Raw genomic sequence first — 21038 nt, 5'->3', positions numbered from 1 at the left:
CCCTATGCTTATTGCTTACTTGTGGCACCCCGGTGTCCCTAGCGCATCTGGCCAGCCCAGGGTCCCCATTTTCCTAAAGGTTTCTTATAACAAATCTAACCAAATCTGCTGGTTGGTCTGGTGTTGGCCCGTGAAGAGCTCTTGCCTGGCATGCGCGAGGCCGTGGTTCTGTCGCCAGCACTACACACAGGGAAAGACTGTGCTGAATGCAGAGGGCAAAGAGGACATCTTTAAATCCACAGAGTAGGCGGGGCCCAGGACTCTTGACCCTTTAGTTGTGGCTGCCATCTCCTCTCTAAAAGGCCTCCAGCTCTAAGGGGTTACCCTACTCCCTAGGATGGATTGGGAGGTAAGGTTTAAAGAAGACACCCTGTGTCCCAGCTCCTGATTAGAAAGTAGGTAAAAGTCAGGGTGATGGGAGATGCTGGGTTCAGCGCAGAGCAAAATGCCAGAAATCCTTACATAATGGCAGTAGACAAGCCTATTGCTGTGCTGGCTGTGGACTCCAGGGTCCACGGCCGTTCAGAACTATCCCTTTCCACTCTAGCTCTCCTCCGCAGTAAATCAGCTAGGTCAAGGGCATCCTCAGCTATATAACGGGTTTAAGGCCATCCTGACGTATCTTGACCCTGCCTCAAATGAAAATTAACTGCAGCTGATTGTGCTTCCAATGCATAGCTGGTCATTGAGAGTCTATGGATGGAGCCATTAATGGCTACATACAATAGTTACCCACCACCTTGTAAGAACTCGTCAGTGACGTGAGCAGGGGTCTGTCCGCCCTACCTAGGAGGGACAGTCACAGTTGAAGTCTGCCATTTGCATCACACCTTTCTCCCTTTATATGTGTATGTGTGTGCACGCACACACGCATGCCCGTGTCCATAGAGCCTCATGCATTTTGGTCACAGGACACCTTGGCATCCCCAGACACTTCCACCATGTGAGGTAATCACAGAGTGTGCCTTTATAAGCCTAGATTGTTGATCCAGCTGCACACCTGTGGTGCAGAGTGTAGCCTTCCCCGTGCTCCCAGGCACCAGCAGGTCACTGTCCTGAGCACTCAGACACTGTGACACGGTGCTGTGTGTGATGGAGAAAGTACAGGCACGCTCAGTGAATTTCCAGCCCCACGATGTACCTGCACCGCCACCATCCTTGAGGGACCTGCCGCTTGTGCACTGGCTGTGTGAACTTTTATTCACATATAATTCATATACCATAAAATTCCCCCATAAAATGCCCTGGTAAGTCTTGAGTGTGCCTATGTGGTTGTATGATCATCACCAAACTTTCAGTTCATTTTGCATCACCCCAAAAGAGTGATGCAACAACCGCCCGTTATTCACCCCACTTGGCAAGCATGTCCACTTCCTGTCCCTGCTGACTCCCTCTTCTGGACACTTCATCTGAATGGCATTTCATGACAGCCTGCGGCCGTTCCCTTGGTGCTTTTGAGGTCTGGCTGTGGTGGAGCCGGATTTGCCCTGATTCTGCTCCATCTGATTACCTGTGTGGCCTGTGAATGATGGGGTGCTGGGTGCTGCTGCTGGGAGAATCCTTGTACAAAGGGTTTGGGCGTTTTCATTTAGTTCTGGGTTTTGTTTTGTTATCTATTTGTTCTTTTGAGACAATGTCTCATTATGTATCAGTGACTGAACTCATAGAGATCCTCCTGTCTCTGCCTCCTGGGTTCTGGATGTGGGCCACCTGCCTATGTTTTGTTTTGTTATTGTTGTTTTGCTTCATGTTTTTGAGACTGGGTTTCTTTGTGTAGCCCTGGCTGTCCTGGAATTCTCTCTGTAGACCAGCCTGACCTCGAACTTGCAGAGATCTTTCTGCCTCTGCCTCCCGAGTGCTGCAGTTAAAGGTGTGAGCAATCACCGCCCGCTTGGTTTTGGTTTTAAAGAGTGAATCTGGTGACTTCTATAACCTAGGCTGACATTGAACTTGAGATTCTCCTCCTTCAGCCTCGTGAGCGTCAGGATTGTAGGTGTGTACCCAGATTCTATGTTCAAGATTCTACAAGGATGTGTAGTATTGTTTCTCTTAGCATATGCTTGGATCTTCTAGGTGCCAGGGTTTCAGTTTGGATAAACTCCTGCTGCCTACAGTGTGAGCTGTGAGGTTGGTCCCTGCCTCTCACTACATTTCTTTCTGGTTGAGATTCTCACAGCACTGTGGCTGCCACAGTGGCTCCTTGTGGCTTTGGTCGGCATTTCTAATGGCGTCAGGCATCTTTTGGGTGCTAGCTGTCTGCTCATGCAGCTTCTTTGGAGAAGCATTGTTTTTTATCCTTGGCCACTGAGCTGTCTTGACTGTGAGTTGGCCTTTTTTTTTTTCAGTGTTTCTTGGTCTACCAGGTGTATCCAGCCTGCAGCCTGTAAATGGAGGTTTGTCTCGTACCCACCTGTTCCTGAATAAGCCTCACTAAGAGGCTTATATTAATTATAAAAGTTTGGCCAGGGGGCTGGAGAGATGGCTCAGTGGTTAAGAGCAGTGTCTGCTCTTCCAGAGGTCCTGAGTTCAATTCCCGGCAACCACGTGGTGGCTCCCAACCATCTGTAATGAGGTCTGGTGCCCTCTTCTGGCCTGCAGACGTACACACAGACAGAATATTGTATGCATAATAAATAAATATTAAAAAAAAAGTTTGGCCAGTGTCTCAGGCTTATTACTAACTAACTCTTACAACTTAAATTAGCCCATATTTATTAGTTTATATTTTGCCACGAGGTTTGTGGCTTATTACCTCACATCTTGCTTCCCCGGTGGTTGCTGGAGTTTCCCTCAACTCTACCTTCTTCTCTTTGTATTCAGTTGGGCTTTCCTGTCTAGCTCTATTCTGCTCTGCCACAGGCCAAAGCAACTTCTTTATTAACCAGTGATAATAAACACATTTACAGCATACAGAGGAACATTCCACTTTAGCAGCCATGAGGCCTCATGCATCCCTGGATGACTGTGAGTGCAGCTCAACACATTCGTGACGCAAACCCCCGTAGCACATTGTCAAGTGACTGGAGGCCTCTGGTGAAATCTAAGCCCTCATTGGGCACCACCTTCAGTCGTTCCTCCACATACCATATCCCTTCACCTTCTCATTGGCTTCCTTCGAGGCACAGAGGGGGGGTTCCTATTGAGGAAAGCTGATTACCTCCCCATCTTCCTTTTTCTTCCTGTAGCGATCCTCCTGTCTCTGCCTGCCCCCGAGTGCTCGCATTACAACTGGCATCCGTGTGCCTGACCATTCCATTTTTAATCCACAAGACTAGGGAGCAACTTTGAGTCCCGGGGCCTGACTCCGCCCACATTGTGTGCTTTCTGAATTTCGGACAACTGGTCACCGTGAGTTTAAGACCAGCCTAGGTCTCATAGTGAGCTGGAGGCCAGCCTGAGCTGCATAACAAGACCCTCGTCTAAAACCAGCAGATGAACAAAGCTTACAGGGACGGCTCTGCAGTGTGACTTGTTCAGAGCTTCCCACTTGGAGCACAGCCATTGTTTTTCAATGCTCCAGACAAGATTCGTACAATTGCCTGAGTCAGCGCTTCATGTAGGTTTGCACCAACGGGAGACTGAGTGTGTTCTGAACCTGTCCAAGGTGGGTCCAGCCATGCTGTTGTGTTCATTAAATGGAGTACATGCATTTATTTGCTTTTTGAGACGCAGGATCTCTTGTAGCCCAGACTGGCCTACAGACTCACTATAGCCAAGGATGACTGTGATGTCCTGACATGTGTTCCTCTGGACCTGGTTTTGTAGGTGTATTTTGGATGTGGGCATTTTCAGCTTCCTGTTCGTGTGTGGAAACAGCGCCCGGTCCACCTGGCTGCGCTTGCTTTGCTTCTGTTGGTCACTTCCTCTTTTTGTTAGGTTTTGTGCTTGTGTTTGAAGTTTCAGCCCTCATGTGTTTCCAGTTCCTGTGCGGCTTGTCCTTATTTCTGTTGTTTGCTATTCTGGGTACGGAGCCCAGGACCTTGTACATGCAAGGCAAGTGCTCTACCCCTGAGCCAGCGCCTGGTTTGTCTGTTTTTATAAAGCGTCTTGTGCAGGTTGTTACTGGGAGACAAGGAGAGGGTGGAGCCACGTGCTGGGTTGAGTGTGAGCGGAAGGACAAGTGATGGAGACCAATCACAGAGCAGCTTTGAAGGAAACGCCATGCTCGGCCACCAGCCAGGATGGAGAGGAACTTACACTGTAGTCAGTCACTGCGGCAGCTGACAGAGGACCATGTTGCTGGGAGCGGGGGTTCAAGCCCAAGTAACCAGGATTTGTGTGTATCAGAGCCGTGTGATGAGAGCTGTCCATAATTCAGGACAAGTTACATCTCCCAAGTAGCTAGAAAAGTTAGGACTCCTGCTTGGTTTGGCTCAGCACATGAGGACTCTGGATGTCGGGCTGTGTCTGTTTTCTTTCTGGTGCTGTGATTAAATACTGTGACCAAGAGCAGCTACCAGAAGGAAGAGTTTACTTGACTTGCGCTCTAGAAGAATAAGAAGCCATCATGGTGGGGAAGCATCAAGGGGTGGCCCTGGAGGCGGGAGCAGGAAGCTGAGAGCTCACATCTTCAAACCTAAGGGTAAGCAGAGAGTAAACAAGAAGTGGGACTGGCCCAGTGACTTAATTCCTCTGTCAAGGCTCCACCTCCAAAAGGTTCCACAGCCTCAAATAGCGGCACCTTCTGGGGACCCCAGTGTTCAAGGACCTTAGCCCATGGGGGGCGGGGGGGGAAGTCTCATTCAAACCCTCACAGTAGCCAAGCTTTCTCAGAATAGGATCAGGGCAGAAATGATTCCCCTATACATAAGCAGCTCTGTTCACAAAATGGAGATTCCTTTGTTAATCTGGCATGGGTGTGGACCCCAGGCCAGTAGTTGACTCTCTCTGAGCTACTCCTGCCTCAGCTGTATACGGGAGCCTCAGTCAGTGCCTGCCTGCCGCTCTATGAAGACTCAGTTCGCTACTGAGAATAAAGGGGAAGCCACTTGGGAAAGGAGGGCTCTGCCCGCTGTGGGATTCGAGCAGGTAGAAAATGGATGGAGCCCAGCGTCGCAGGGTCAGGCCTGCAGGTGTCTGTTTGAGGAAGTAGAAGACGTCATGATCCCTCTAGGACCCTCAGGCTTCTCTTACGTAAGATACATAGTGAGCCAGCCATTCTGTGGGTCACAGAGGGCAAATGTTCTCTTGGGCCGCTTATGTTGCTGTGCTGAGCAGGTTGGTCCCTGGCTGCCCTGATGTTGCCAGTCCTTACTAGCAATGCATGGCCTCAACTCATTCTCATCTCCCCTCCCCCACAGGCAGCTGTTGAAGACGGAGCTGGGGTCCTTCTTCACTGAGTACTTGCAGGTGTGTGGGCCTTGCCACGGAGGAAGGTTTGGTCTGGCTCTCAAAGGATGTCTTTATGTCATGTGACCTGTGACAGCCCGAGCAGCTTGCCTCTCAGGGTGGATGGGGTTTTGACTGTGGCAGGAGGGGGTCTCATGTCTCAACTGCTTATTGGTGGAGTCATGGGGGTCCTGTGGGCCAGACCACCCTGGAATAGCTGCAGGCCAGTGATGGCGCCTCTGCTCACTTTCAGAACCAGCTGCTCACAAAGGGCATGGTGATCCTTCGTGACAAGATACGCTTCTACGAGGGTGAGTCTGAGGTCTGAGGGTAATCAGCCTGGCTGAGGCCCTTGTGGTTGACATTCTGGAACGGTGGTGTGGCAGGTGCTGGGAGGGAGGGGTGGCTGTCTGGTTAAGATGGCTGAAAAGGAAAGAAAAGAAAGGTGGTTTCTTGGGCAACAGGGCTAAGAGGGGACCTTGGAGAGAGTCTGTCCCCCACACTTGGGAGCCCAGGAAGACTGTACAACCCCAGGGAGAGGCCCTCTGCTTCATCTCACTGTGCCCCTCAGCTTTTCGTCACCATGACAAAGCCAGCGCTTTAGAAAAGTGTCCTGTCCTAGTTTCATTTCTGTCGCTGTGGTCAAACACCCTGCAAAAAAGCAACTTAGGGGAGAAAGGGTTTATTCAGCTTATAACTCCAGGGACTAGGCCCTCATAGCAGGGACATCACACAGTCACAGTCAAGATCAGAGAGAGATGAACACATTCATGCTGCTGTCTGCCATGCTCAGCTCTCTTACGCAGTTTAGGACCCACTGCCTAGGGATTGGTGCCACCCACAGCAGGCTGGGTCTTCTCATATCAATTAGTAATCCGGGCAATGCCCCCCAGTCATACCCAGAAGCCAGCCTGATCTAGATAATTTATGATTGCGTCTCTTGCTGTGAGATTGTAGGTTGTATCAAGTTGACAAAGCTAACCATCACAAAGGGACAGGACTGATTGTCTCACAGAGGTCCAGGGACATGAGACCTCATCACGTTGAGCCTGGGATGAAGCCAGTATCCTGATGGAGAGAGCATGTGGCTTAGCAAAGCTATTGTCCAGGAACAACTTCTGGCCAGGAAGAGACCAGTGGCAACGTGTAGCTTTCATAGGCCCTCCGACAGTGCATGTTATGTTTCTTGTTGCCATGGAAAAAGCAGCTTAAGGAAGGGGACTTTTCGCTCACAGTCAGAGCCTGCAGCCCATCATGGTGGGGAAAGCATGGTGGCAGAAACAGGAGACAGGTCACATGGCACCCCCAGCCAGGAAGCAGAGAGATGAATGATGATGCTCAGCTCATGTTCTCCAGGTTGCTCGGCCCAGGACCCCAGCATCTACATCCAGGGCAGGTCTTCTCACCTCAGTTAACCCAGTCTGGAGACTCCCTCGCACCCAGGGCGGATAGATCTCCTGTTCAGAATCCTGCCACGTTGACAGTATTAACCATCACACCTTCAACCCACTTCCTCCCACCAAGCCCCGCCTCCTAAAGCACATTCAGCTCTGCACAGTGTCCTCGCGATCCAGTCACCTCCACAGCGCTGCTGGCTGGGAACCACACCATCAACACACAAGCTATTTCAGGGGCCACCTGATAGCCAGACCCTAACAGGAACCCCATCCATTGTCTGAGAGATCTCATGTTGAGTCTGTGAATATCCAAAGACCAGAGAACTAGATTATGGCAGGTCATTGTTCCCACACAGGGACATCAGAGACAGAAGGCAATTTGTTCATAGCCACAATACAGGGAAAGCCGAGGCAGAATTCGAGCCTTGGTGTGATACCAGGCACCGCTAGTCCTTTCTCGGGCTTCATAGCCACAATACAGGGAAAGCCGAGGCAGAATTCGAGCCTTGGTGTGATACCAGGCACCGCTAGTCCTTTCTCGGGCTTCACGGCTCGGCCCACATCATGAAGCAGAGGACTTTGATTGACTTCCTGGTCACAGCACTTGAGGCCCCTGGCGTCTGAGAGGGGCTTGGCACTATTTTGAGGCTAGTGTCCAGAAATTGCAAATTTCTCCTTTGCAAATTCCTGCTGTGTGCCTGGCCCTGTGAACATGTGATAAGTACCTCTGTGTGCCAGGCCTGGGCACATTTGGTGAGCACCTACTCTGCACCAGGTCCTGTACTGGCTTCAGGACGTGAGCATTTTATAGGCACCACTTTCTGTATACTAGCACCCGTGCTTCTGTTCCATAAGTACCTGCTGTGGCCAGGCCATGGTGGTGCACGCCTTGAGGCAGAGGCAGGCGCATCTCTGTGAGTTCGAGGCCAACTTGTTCCACATAGTGAGTTACAGGCCAGCCAGGACTACCTAGAGATACCCTGTCTCAGAAACCAAACCAATCACAAAACCCAGAAAAATAAAAAAGAAAGACAGAGGTCGGGGGAAAAAGGAAGGAGAGGAAGAAAGGAAAGAAAGGAAGGAAGGAAGGAAGAAAGAGAGAGAGAGAGAGAGAAAGCAATTAACTGCTCGCTGACTGTGGTGAACATGAGTTGAGTGCCTCCCGTGGGCCAAACATCAGATGTGTGCTCCGCATGGTTATGTCCTGGTTGGTTTGCTTCTGCTGACTGGGTGGGCGCTCCAGCAGCCCTGGGAAGTAGCCACAAGCACTCAGTCCCGCTGGGGTCGCCCTTGACACATGGCAGCCCAGGAGCAGAGCAGGATAACCCTGCAGCCCACTCAAGCCGCTCGCTGCTCCGGGTTCCTCTTCCAAGTGCCGGGCTGGGCCCTGTGCAAATGGCTGTCAGTCCCCTTCAGAGTCCTGCCTCATTCCAAGGGACCCCCGTTCCCCAACATCTTCCTCTATGTGTCAGCTAAGGCAGGCCGAGGCAAGAATGAGAAAGCCTGAAAACTGGGTGTGGGCAGGAGGCCCAGGGCAGGGGGCTTCCTGGAGGAGGCAGCAGCCAAGCCCTAAGAGGGTGAATGTTTGGCACCTGAGGAAGAGGCCTCCCACACCCTCCTGACCGGCCTGACTCAGCACATTCCTTGAGGTGCCTGTGCCTCCCACCAACGCAGCCCAGGGGAGCCAGGTCCTGGGAGAAGGGCAGCTTTGTGAGGCCCGTGGAGCCTCATGCCTGTGACTCAGGGCCTCCCAGGGAAAGGGGAAAGGCTGCCCTGACGAGCACTGTCCACCTCGGCCCAGGGAAAGCCACAGTCTGTGAATACATCTTGGGTGTCACATATTGCAGCTGCCCTGCCCTCAGGGCCCCTTTCTTAACTACCGTAGCAAGGAACCAACTGTGTTCAAGCTCAGGGAAGTCTCCCTCAACCTGGAGATAGAAAAGATACAGGCCCTGCCCTGCAGGGACTTATGAGGACTGAGACATAAACCAGATGCTGACAGGCCAGTGTGATGAATGTCAGGTGAAGGGAAACTCCGGGGCAGGAAGCGTGACTCCATCCTCGCAGCAGGGAGAGCTGTGTGGAGCTGTGGAGCTGTGGAGCTGCCGCTGAATATGGCCTCCAAGTGTGGTTGGCTCAGGAGTTTATCTGTCCCTTACAGCCGCACTGCTGCCCTGTGGGTCAGCCATCCCAGCCACTCTCCACCTCAGGAAATCCATCCCCTGTTCCCTGAAGCCAGCTGTGCCCTCAGCCTGTAGCTGCTGGAGGGGACACATGGAGGTGGTAGCCTCCAGAGGGCGGTCCAAAGCCTGGCACCTGCCCCCTTCTCTGCAGCCTCCTGTGAGGCCTCCGTCGTCATCTAGTTTAGGTGGTTCTAGGGGTGGTTCCAGGAAGCCAGTTGGAACAGGAGTGCTCTCTGCAGGGGAATAGCCTGACACCTCACAGAAGGTTCCCAGCTCAACACCCAAGAGGCCACAGAGGTCGGGGGCTGCTGAGGCCGGGGTCTGTGTCTTCTCACCCAGAAGCCAACCTCAGCGTAGCTGATGTGTCTGTGCACCCAGCAGCCTCCCCTCTCTCCCTGGCTGCCTGCCTGCTTCTGCCCCTGCCCCTGCTGTGCAATGTTAGCCCTCACCTCCATTATTTCTCTGTGGTCATTGCCATCCCTGGAGCCTGTGAATTGGAGCTGTACCCGCCTACCTCTCTCCTGTTCTTACTACCCTGTGGCCACATAAAGGGGAGACTGACTGCCCAGTGAAAGCCTTCATGGATCCTCAGCCTGGCCTTTCCCCAAAGCTCTCTGCTCCACCTCTGACTGGGGCCTAGGCAGGGTACACACATTGGCTGGCTGTGTCATGCCAGCAGCAAACACAGGGTACCTTGTCGTTCTTCTCTCGGGACTTACCCTGTTCCTTACATAGAGGGTGCCACTAGGTCTGGTTGGAAGAACTTTCCAGGGCTCCTCTACAGCCACAGAGCAAGGCATCAGCCTTTGTGTCTGACTTTAGCCTCTGCTGACCCCACTCCTCAGCACACAGCCCAGTCCGCAGTCCCAGGCAAGAGCCTAGCCAGGGACCAGGCTATCCTTCCGGGTCCCTGACAGCACATGGCTCCAGCTGGGGCCTGGATTCTGTGTTTTACAACATCTGCTTTCTGTGGGGTGTCCGCCCTGTGGGCTGGAGGACGACCTTCACTTGGTGGCACACTGCCCTGGCCGGCGCCCAGGGCCACCCCACAGCCAGCCAGGACTGAACAGTCTTTCTTCCTGTATGATGGCAGGAACTGAAGGGACTTTGTGTTCAGGCAGGGCTCTGAGGGGCTGTGAGCATCCGCCTGCCTGGGGCATTCCTGCAGCCTCCTGGCCCCTGGAGCCAGGTGTGGGCCACCCAGGACTGCCGCCAGGCAGCCCTGGGCGGCCACACACAGAGGCCAGCCTGCTCCTGAGGCCAGCTCTCTGTGCCCCCCATGTCCTCACTCTGTATGAACTTGGGGCTTTCCATGAGGGAAAGTTCCATAAGTACTGGAAAACTGGGCAAAGACTTTAACAGGCTTCCTTCATAGAAACCTGGAGACAGGCAGGCTGGACAGTAGTCAAGGACCCTCCCCCCACCCCCACTCAGACCCACATGGCAGCAGAGGCTTATGGGACACATACTGGACCTGTTCATTCCTAGTCCCAGTGACCATTTGTCTCAGCCGTCTACCCTGGTGACCACAGTTAGGTGCCCCATTCCCCAATGGCAGGCAGTGCCACTCTGCCAGAGGCCAACTGAGTCCCTGCAACTTATCCAGTTCCACACACAGCTGCTCCTTTCTCTTGGTAGAGGTGGGAAAAGGGTGGGATAGGGGGAAGACGTCACATGCCCAACATATATCCATCTGAGAAGCCAGTTCAGACACCAGACAACTCCAAGGAACCCTCCCTGCCAGTCCTTGGCTCCATGTCCTACAAGTAGGCCTGGGCCCTCGAGGGGGAGCCAAAGATTGCACCCCGGGTCACTGGCCCTGGGAGCTACCCTTTACCCACTGTCTCCCCATGGCTGTTCTGTATCCTGCTTCCCTGTCACATAGTAGGGGGTATCCAGAGCCACTCGGGGCTTGACTATCCCCAGTGCGCAAGATTGGGCCTGTACCAGTTAGGGGTTCTCCAAGTGGATGGGTGGGGAAGAGGGAAGCTGATGAAGGGTTTGTGCCAACGCCTGTGCAGGCATACTCAGGACAGGAATGAGTGCCAACCTTCACCGTCACCCAGGCTGAGCACCTTCATGGGTTAGTCTCATTGTGTCCCATCTGCTCTAGATTGTAGGCGTTGTCCTGTACCTATTTCACAGGGGCTCAGGGCGACAGAGCTGCCCTATGTTGGGGGCCTCAGGGACCTCCCACTCCTGCTTCGCTTCTTGTCCTGGATGGGTCCGCAGTGTGTTCAGGACATGCTATACTGGCTGCTCTCGCCCACAGGACAGAAGCTGCTAGACTCGCTGGCGGAGACCTGGGATTTCTTCTTCAGTGACGTGCTGCCCACGCTGCAGGCCATCTTCTACCCTGTACAGGTATATGGCTGAGTGCATGGGCGTTAGGGGAGTCTCAGTTGTCCATACACACTGCGGGTACCTGAAATAGCTCCAAGAAGAAGGACTCCAGGCCTGATGCTCCTCTCCTCTGCACTAACCCGGGATGTCCCTTACAGCCCAGCGGAGCCTGGCCTGGAGAGGGGAAGCCTGGTGGCAGAGCTGGGCCCTGCATCTTACATCTTTGTGGCAGGGTTCGTGTGGGAAATAGAATGGGGGAAGGGCTGGGTATCTCTAGGGTCTGTTCCCTCATCCCACCCCAGGCCTGGGAAAGAGGATAAAACTGCATGGTAAATGGGCTGGAGAGATGGCTCAGTGGTTAAGAGCATTGCCTGCTCTTCCAAAGGTCCTGAGTTCAGTTCCCAGCAACCACATGGTGGCTCACAACCATCCGTAATGGGGTCTGGTGCCCTCTTCTGGCCTGCAAGCATACACACAGACAGAACACTGTATACATAATAAATAAATAAAAAATATTTAAAAAAATAAAAATAAAATAAAATAGTTAGTTTAAAAAAAAAACTGCATGGTAAAAACAGGGCTACCATGCCTCTGCCTGTGTCCACAGGGCAAGGAGCCGTCGGTGCGCCAGCTTGCCCTGCTGCATTTCCGGAACACCATCACCCTCAGTGTGAAGCTGGAGGACGCACTGGCCCGCTCCCACGCACGTGTCCCCCCTGCCATCGCACAGATGCTGCTGGTACTGCAGGTGGGACGAGGGTTTGGGGATCCAGGACCCCAAGACTGGGAGATGATAGAGACCAACTGGGTAGGAAGTGGGCAAGTAAGGCCTTCGGGCCAGGATGTGAACCAGACCAGAATTAATTACTAATGACAGCAGCTGGCTTTTGTATGTTCAGTCCCCGGGAATGGACAAGGGCGTGTGCGCCTGTGTATGTGCACGCACACAAACACACACATACTAACACATACACTGGTTTCCAGAGCTGGACATACAGATAGACAGACAGACAGACAGACACACACACACACACACACACACACACACACACAAACATGCACACTGGTTTCCAGGGCTGGACAGACGGACAGACAGACACACACACACACACTGGTTTCAGATACTTGGTACAGATGAACTTCATCAACAAGACTGGCTCTGGAGGAGGAACAGTGGGCAGCTAGTTCAGCTGGAGTAAAGGGAGGTGCCCCAGGACAGAGGAGGGACATCTGACATATCCCCTTACAGTTGGCCAGCTCACCTTACTGAGTTCTCACAACGTGCAGTCTTTACAGGACTTTAGAGGGACCAACTGCCCTGTTTTACTGACAGGGAAACATTTTACTGTTCGCAGGTGTGCAGCCTCACTTGGATGCTCCCAGGCATCAAAAGCCTTGTAATGAGTCCCCCATATGTGTGGAAATCCTTTTAAAGTTAGGGTTTGTTGGGTGGGGCCTAGAGCAAGGAACAGGCTGCTGTTTTCAGGGTCTGCAGGGTCCAGGGCCTGCCCTGGGTTGGGGGCTGTGGTCATCTTGGAATGAAGCCAAGTGCAAGCCTTTGGGTGGGATTTTCATAGACTGGATCCAGCCAGGCAGGGTGACTGAGAGATGGAAGTTCAGGTCTCTCTAGTGTTGTGGCCAAGGAGGCAACCAATGCTCAGGGCGGTGCTGCCACCTGCTGGCTACTGTGCCTCCTGCAGCTTTCCCGCTATGGTCTGCATCCCAGCATAACCTTCTCTGCCACAGAGGCTTCTATTGTCCCACCTGCCACCTCTCCCCAGACTGAGTGACCTTACCCTAAGGTTGCTGTGAACTTGTCTGCTGACCTCACGTTGGTTCCCAGGTGAATCTGGCCCTCACTGTTTCAAGTCTTGAGTTGTTTGGAGGTCACAGTTGCTGGTCAGTGTGTATTGAGGGCCTACTCTGTCTCCCCTGCCTCACAACCCAGATCACAGCTTCTGCTGGGAGTCCGAGTATTAGGGTGCCAGTCACACTAGCAACCATGTGTGGGTCAGGTTTGTACCATAGGCAGGGGGAGATGTGACTTCATAAAATTTCAGAAGTGTGTGGGCAGGGCATAGGGGCACACACCTGCAGTCCCAACCCTCAGGAGCAGAAGCAAGAGGATCTCATAATCAAGGCAGCCTAGGACACATCATGAGACCTTATCTCAAAAAGATCATGGGCTGGGGTCCTGTCTAACCCTATGGGTATCCTCGCCTGCCTGTGTCTGCCCTTCCCCAGCCCCCAGGTGTGAGCAGTGAGAGTAGGACCTCCGGTGGTGAACTTGATGCGCCTGGCTATGGCCAGCTGTCTCTCAGAGGACCACCCAGGACACCAATGCCCGTGAATTTGGTGTAAATCACCTTATGCGACTATAGGGCACCCGGCCATGGAGGAGACTGCAGCAGCATCTGCCTGTCTGGGGTCCTCCTGGGGAAAATGGGGCAGAGACAAGCTGCTGCTAGGCCAGGGGATGACCTCCGTTCTCTTGCAGGGGGTACATGAGTCCCGGGGTGTGACCGAAGACTACCTGCGTTTGGAGACACTGATCCAGAAGGTGGTGTCACCATACCTGGGCACCTATGGCCTCTACTCCAACGAAGGGCCCTGCACCCATTCCTGCATCCTCGGTGGGTACTGCCTGGGGCAATGGTGTGGGCAAAACCAGGAACCCGCAGGGGCCCAGCTACAGTTACCAGCCAGTCTGTCCCATGCACCTGCCTGGTCCGCCGTGTGCAGATCTTGCCCTCCAGTAAGTAGAGAGGGGGTGTTGGAGAGTAGCAGGCAGTCCCCAGAACAGTGTGGCTGTCCCGCAAAGACCCACCATACAGAGAGCCTCCTGCATTTCCTAGATGTCACATCTGTACTAGCTCAGGGAGGGATGAGGTGACAACAGGCCCTATAGAGCCTGGTGCGTCCCTCAGAAGCCAGCTTTGCCATCCCTTGTTCATTCACCAATGTCATTTGGGCACCTGCTGTGTATCAGCCCAGAGACCAAGCCACACCCTCCTCTACAGTTCTGGTCTAGCAGGGAAATGTGTCAGTGAGTCCCTGTGATGACCACTGGCCTGCAGGAAGAGATGCAAACTAGATCATAGGAACAGACCACATGGGTTCACTTGGAAGGCTCCCCTTCATCCGGGCTGCTACCTAGGGTGTAAAGTCTTAATACTTGGGTGTGTCTCAGCTCAGGCAAGTTAGAGCTGGAGAGCTTTCCACCTTCAAGGACCAGCAGGATACCTGGTGGTCAAGAAGGCAACCCCTCTTGATCCAGAGAGGCTCCCTTGACAGCTTGCTGTACTCAGGAGTGCCACCTCATGGTCACTATGGGGCATTGCAGGGTCCTGCATGGAAGCCTTTCTCCTACATGGTCAAGTCTGTGTCTCCACAGCCAGGGAGGCCTGTAAAAAACTGCTTCATAGCACTGCCCACCCTGCAGTCCCTCCATGTAGGTTTGTCCCCTGGGTGCCAGCCTGTGAGAATAGGAGCCCAGTCTAACCTAGGAAAGCACTGGTACCTAAGATCCGTGGGCTTCCATGGGTGAGGACAATGAGACATGACTGTATGACTGACGTGGGGTCATTCACAGGTCACTGGAAGCTTGCAGATTTGAACCAGGGCAGCTGAGGTCCCACTGCCTGTTCAGGTCAAGGCTGGGAATGTTAAAGTTCTCTCCAGCCTTGGCAGGAGGCTTGTATCCTGGGCTGGTGAGGCCGAACCAGACCTAGCAGCCACTGAGCCTTTTACTGGGTGGGTTAGACACTTGACCCGAAGCTTCTACCCAAAAGTGGGACTTGGGACATGTAGGGACCATGTGGGTCAGCAGCCGCCATCCTGGTGTGTGACTGTGTCTGTTCCTGCAGAGAAACGGCTCCTGCGCCGCTCCCGCTCTGGGGACGTCCTCGCCAAGAACCCGGTGGTGCGCTCCAAAAGCTACAACACGCCCCTGCTCAATCCCGTGGCTGAGCACGAAGCGGAGGGCACAGCGGCCGGTGGTACAAGCATCCGCAGGCACTCCGTCTCTGAGATGACATCTTGTCCTGAGCCCCAGGGCTTTGTGGAAACACCTGGCCAGGGCCCTTCGGGGACCTTCAGGTCCTCTCCAATGCCCCACTCGGGGCCTTGCCCCAGCAGACTGTACCCCCCTGCCCGTTCCCCCGAGCAGGACCCAGCCCACGGCTCCCCACCCACCTCCAGCCCTGAGACACTGGTGGACCAGATCCTGGAGTCCGTGGACTCAGACTCTGAAGGAATATTCATTGACTTTGGGCGGGGTAGTCGCTCCAGTGTGTCTGACTTTGGTGCAACCGGAAGCCGGCCGAGTGTTGTGTGATGGCCTGAGGTTAGTTCATGGTTTTACTGACCCCTGCCTGTGTGTTTGTGCGTCTGTGGGTGTGTGTCTGAGAGAGAGACTTGTTTGTTACTCTTTCCTAATTTCACCAGCCCCCTTGTCACTGCCTTGGTCACTGTATGCTCCCAGTCTGTTGGAAAATCTTCCCACCTCCCCCCGCTCACCCTAGGTCTGATTGGGATGTCCAGTTGGCACCACCCAGATGCACACTGAACCACCTCGAGGATGGGGCCACCATGTGCCCTTCTGCCTGCCACACCCTTGGTGCCCACATCTACCCAGAAAAATGTGAAACCAGTGGGTTCTGCCTATGCCAGCCCAGCTTGGCCCCCACAGTGACGGGACTCCAGCAACAGCCGGACCTGCCTCCCTCTGCCCTTGGTAGCCACAGGAAGGCGTGAAATAAAGTTACAACTCCAGGCTCCTGTCTTCCCCCTGGTGTCCTTCTGGGACCCCCACCTCATTCACCGCTCCCTCCTGCCAGGGGCACATTTCCAAGTTGAGGGCATGGCCACTTGCCCATTGTCCACTCCTCCACTTGCTTTCAGGTCCAATGTCGCTATGTCTTCTTGATGGAAGGACCTAGAAAGCATATAAAGAAGGCCTGACACCTTAGTGGATGATATAAGACAGGCCCTACTGTGGTCCCTGGTTCCAGCCCCAGACATTGGCTGGGAGGCACCCACTGCAGCCAGGGAGGGAAGGGGGTTGCTTGCCCTTTGTTTGGGGGGGTTGCTGAAGGCCCTGGTGGTACAGGCAGCCCAGACTTCCTAGCTGCTCTAGGGGTGGCTCTTTGCCTCCAGAGAGGTTTGCTCAGAGTCTGAGGGTGGTTAGGACCTCCCTGGTCCTCAAATGAGCTGATTCTACCACCTGGTAAATGGACGTAAGTGTTCTTGAGTGCTGGCAGGGTGGCTACAGGCTTGTACCAGCCCAGCAGCTTACCCCGATATGCCATCCCTGGAGTAGTCCTCTGTCGTGTTGAGATCCTCTTTAGAGAGCCAGCAGGAGTATGGTCCTCTTTGATCACATGCTGACCCCTGCCCCAGACACTCAGGCCTTGATGGTCTGCTGGGAATGACAAGCGAAATAGCAGCCCCAGGGGCAGGGTGACCAGATCTGATCAGGACACAGGATAGGAAGCAGCTATTTCATTCTTGGGCTGCAAGGCCTTGTGGGTCCAGGGGATCTGCTGGAGATGTTAGGATGAAGGTTCCCCCACCCCCCAGGGTGGAAGAAACAGCCAGTTCCAGCGAGGGGTGGCCTGCTTAAGTTTCTGAGCCTGTGGTGAGGGCACACACTGGACTCCCAGGCTGTCTCAGTGTCACTATTGCTGTGATGAAACAGGCACAGAAGCAGCTTGGAGAGGAGAGGGTTTGGTTTACAACCCAGACTCACAGTTCATTGCAGGAAGCCAAGGCACGAACTTGGAGTCAAGGGCCAATGTGGAGGCCATGGAGGATTCCTGCTTGCTTTTTGTGATTTGTTCAGCCTCTTTTCTTTCTTTCTTTCTTTCTTTCTTTCTTTCTTCTTTCCTTTCTTTTTTTTTTTTTTTTGTTGCTGTTTCATTTTGAGACAGGGTCTCTCTATATAGCCCTGGCTATCCCAGAACTATGTAGACCAGGCTGGCCTCCAACTCACAGAGATCTACCTGCCTCTACCTCCTGGGTGCTAGGCTAGGATTAGAGGCATGGGCCACCATTTCCTCTTTGCTTATAGAACCCAGGACCACCAGCCTAGGGGTGGCCCCCTCCCACAATGGGCTGCTTCCCACCTCAAAGAATCTGGAGAGAATGCTCAGTTCCCTGGCTAGAAGCTCTCTGCATTGCTTCAGGCTCTCAGGGAAGTGAGACAGGCCCGTGACCTGGCTAAGCTGTGCCACCCTGTCTCCCTCAACACCAGCAAAGTTTAATCCTCAACACCCCCTTTGAAGGGTGGGAGTGGAATTATGGGCAGAGGGCTTCCACTGTGTGGGGGGGGCAGAGAGGGGGGTTCTACTGTAAGCAGAGCAATGATAATCAGGTGTATTCGTATTCTCTAGAGGACAGAACCGACAGACTATATGTAAAAAGTAGGCTCTAATGTCAGTGAAAGGATGGGCTCGCCAGCAGGAGTGAAAGCAAGCAGCCCAAAGCGAACAAACCTTCTTCCATGTCGTTATATAGGCTGCTACCAGTCAGTGTAGCCCAGATTGAAGGTGGTGGGTCTTCCCACCTCAAAGATCCATACTAAAAGTGAGTCTTCCCAAATTCAAACGATTTATTTAAGAAAAAAAAATCCCTCACGGGTGTGTCCAACTTCGTGTGTTTTAGTTAACTCCAGATGTAATCAACTTGACCACAGACCAGGTGTGCAAAGATTGGCACACAAGGATGCACCGTAGACGAATTTATGGCTAGGATGCCCCACCCACTCTCGGAGAGCCCTGAGTCAGGGGACCCAAATTCCTGGCTGAAACGTCATGGTTTCATGGTTTGTAGCTCCCCACTCCAGGCAGCTCCATTGCTCTTTCTCTGAGCTCCCAGATCTGTCCTAAGGCCACCCCCGTGTCCTACTATTAGCTACTGCTGGATCAGCACGGGGCTCCAGAGACGTCCCGGTGGAGGTCTCTCGGTGTCCTAGGTTGGTTCCATTGGTTTCCTGGGCCCACCTCTCTCTGCAGATATGCATGTGTGTTTCTGCCCGCCTTGGGCTGGGAGACAGATATTTGTCACAAGTGACAAGCCCTACTAATTGATCAACACACAGGGAAAGCGTGAAGAAGGGCTGTGCACTGCTGACTGTCATGGGGTGGGACACCAGGCCCTGCCTGTTGACCGTCCGCTCTGAGCCTCAATTCACTCTCCTGAGGGGAGGTGTTGGGGTAGGGAGCATACAGCTCTTGGAGATTTTTATTATGTTTTTTAATGTTGAGTAGGCTATGATGGCATTTGCCCTTAATACCAGTACTTGGAGGCCAAGGTAGATGGATCTCTGTGAGTTCAAGGCCAGCCTGGTCTATATAGCCAGTTCTAAGTCAGCTAGAGTTACATGATAAAATAATGTCCCCAAACAATAATAAGATGACGTTGAAAGCATGTTTCAACTGGAGTGACTCCTGGTAACTGACACTGCTCGGTGAGGCTTCCACTCCCATCTGCGGCTCTTGCCTTGTTCTGTGCTAACTCCCAAAGGCTTCTGAGACAATAAACAGCACTGCACCTCTCTATGGAGAGGATGCTGTCTTGGCCTTTAGAAGCTTGGCCTGTTGGAATGTGTGTCCATCTTTCTTTTTTAAAAACCTTTTTACTGATTTTTTTGTGAATTTCATATCATGCACCCCAATCCCACTCATCTCCCCATCATTCCATATCCACCCTCCACCCTTGCAACCCCCACAAAAGAAAACAAAAATAAATAAAAATAATAAAAAGTAAAAATAAAAATCTTGCAGCTCTTTTGCCCGAATGGTTTTGTTTGCAAATGTCCATTGTGTTGAGTCATTGGACGGGTTTGAGGCCTCTGTCTGCTACACTATCGATACCAGATCCTCATGGGGACTCCTCTCAGACGTCCTGTTGTTACCCTGTGTCATGGAGATCCTGCAGCTTTTGTTCTTCAGGCGCTCCAGCAGATCTTAGATGGGGCGGATGAGATGTCAGTGAGCCCTGGGAACTCAGTCAGGGTAGGTTTCACTCTTCGCAAGCCAAGCCCTCGGCTCTGTTCCCATCACTGGGGTTTGCTCATGCAAAGACACCACTGCTTCAGGCTGAAGGTATGGGTCAGTGGGCAGAGTGCTGGCTTAGTAGGCACAAGGCTCTGGGTTCGATTGCATGGTGACAAGTCATCCTTAGCTACACAGTGAGTCTGGAGCCAGCCTGGGCTACATGGAACCCTGTCTTTTATGTTTTGCTGTTTTGAGACAAGGTCTCACTATGTAGCCCTGGCTGGCCTGGAACTCACTATGTATACCAGGCTGGCTTCTAACTCAGAGATCCCTTGCATCTGCCTCTTAAGTGCTAAGATTAAAAAGGTGTGTGCCACCACCACCCACTGGACCTCTGTCTTTAAAAGACCCACCACTTTTCCATCAAGTTATCAGACACCCGGGTTTTATCACCTTTATCTGCTGTTTGGAGGAAAAGGCAAGCCAGGTCATGGGTCTCGAGGAGGCTGATGGGAAATTGAGGGACTTTATGGTCTCACTTGGGAGCTCCTTACTGTTAATATGAGAATCCTGCTTCCCGCCTGGCCCCTCCCTCACACCCACAGGACCTAGGATCTACCAGGTCAGAGGGCCTTGTTACCTGGCTTCAGCTGCTTCCTCTGTCCCCACCCTGTCCCAAGTCCAGTCATCTGTGACTCCTGCACTCAGCCCTCAGCAGCCAGGCACAGATGGCACACACAGAGAGATTAGGGCACAGTGCTGCTTTGTCCCCAGTTCTGCAACGTTCCTTCTGTGCCCTTGGGATAAAAGCCACTCTGGTGTCTTCGTGGTGAAGGTCATTTCATTCACAGAGATGTGCGCTGGCCTTCCCCCCAGCTCCTTCACCAATGTGCTCACAAAGCACAGGATTGAACAGTCTGTCCACCTGGCTAATGCCTCAACTGGAACTCCCAGGTTCCCCTGCACCCGTGCACGGGGAGGGGTGGAAGGGTGGGAGTGGGACTGGGTCCCTTCCTCTCCTTCCATTACTCTCAAAACCTTTGAAGCTTCTTTCAGGGATCTACCTGGGGCATTAGCACCTGCTTCCTAAAGCTCAGGGCTCTTCCCACCCACTCTGCTGGAAGCCTCGCTGTCCCTGTCTCCACAAGGACACTGGAACCATTCACACACACAGCCCTCCCACACGTCTCCACTCCCATGTTCATAAAGAAAGGGAGCTCATGCAATACTAAAACTTGGGATTGACCTTGAAGACAGTAAAGGAGAGAGATAGACTCAAAAATTCTTAGTCTCCTATGGGATATGGAATGTGACCCTTGCAAGTCTGGGTGCTAAAGACTAAAAGAAGGGACACCCATTCCAGCAGGAGAACTTGGTCTCTGGGCTCCAAGAGGGCCCGCTGGTCAATTGGTCATGTCTTAAGGGCATAGAAAGGAATTAGGGTCCTGGGTAGAGAAGCCTACACAGGATCTCAGACACATTTCTTGACAATGAGCCTCAAAAAGCCACAGAGCATCTCCCAGTGACCTCTGTGTTTGCTTTCTGAGTGCATCCATGTCTTGTGGACTCCTTATGTAGAGCAGGGTAATGGGACCGACTCTACCCAGGGAGCTCTCAGGGCTTAGATTGGGGAGCCTCCTGGAGCAGCATCGAGTCATTGAGTGGAAACCCACATGGGCTGTCTCTCCCTCGCTTTTTGGACCAGCAGCACTCCAGGTAGGCTGCAGATGTGCGGCCTGCATGAGGTGTGCACAAAGCTAGGGGAAGATGCTAAGCCTGGGGATTAGGGA

The 21038-nt window shown here is 53.1% G+C and overlaps 1 protein-coding gene across 4 annotated transcripts in view; it reads left to right on the top strand.

Moving 5' to 3' along the window:
* The window catches only part of Prr5 (proline rich 5), a 42369-nt gene extending 25214 nt beyond the window's left edge, over positions 1 to 17155 (top strand). Inside the window, exons 3-9 of one of the 4 annotated variants that reach the window (XM_041672201.1) lie at positions 5301 to 5349; positions 5582 to 5639; positions 11181 to 11272; positions 11859 to 11999; positions 13749 to 13884; positions 15118 to 15596; positions 15775 to 17154. In XM_041672201.1, the coding sequence (XP_041528135.1) occupies positions 5301 to 5349; positions 5582 to 5639; positions 11181 to 11272; positions 11859 to 11999; positions 13749 to 13884; positions 15118 to 15587 (946 nt within the window). In that variant the 3' untranslated portion in view covers positions 15588 to 15596; positions 15775 to 17154. Of the gene's footprint in view, positions 1 to 4496; positions 4583 to 5300; positions 5350 to 5581; positions 5640 to 11180; positions 11273 to 11858; positions 12000 to 13748; positions 13885 to 15117 lie in introns of those variants that run through there. The other 3 variants (XM_041672204.1, XM_041672203.1, XM_041672200.1) reach the window with 3 other exon arrangements.
* The last annotated feature ends 3883 nt before the right edge of the window (positions 17156 to 21038 follow it).

Source organism: Microtus oregoni, unplaced genomic scaffold (genome assembly GCF_018167655.1).
Source record: "Microtus oregoni isolate MIOR12 unplaced genomic scaffold, Mior012 000022F_ref0000154, whole genome shotgun sequence".
Lineage (NCBI taxonomy): Eukaryota > Metazoa > Chordata > Mammalia > Rodentia > Cricetidae > Microtus > Microtus oregoni.
The sequence above is the reverse complement of the archived record's forward strand: the minus strand, read 5'-3'. Positions and strand labels throughout refer to the sequence as shown.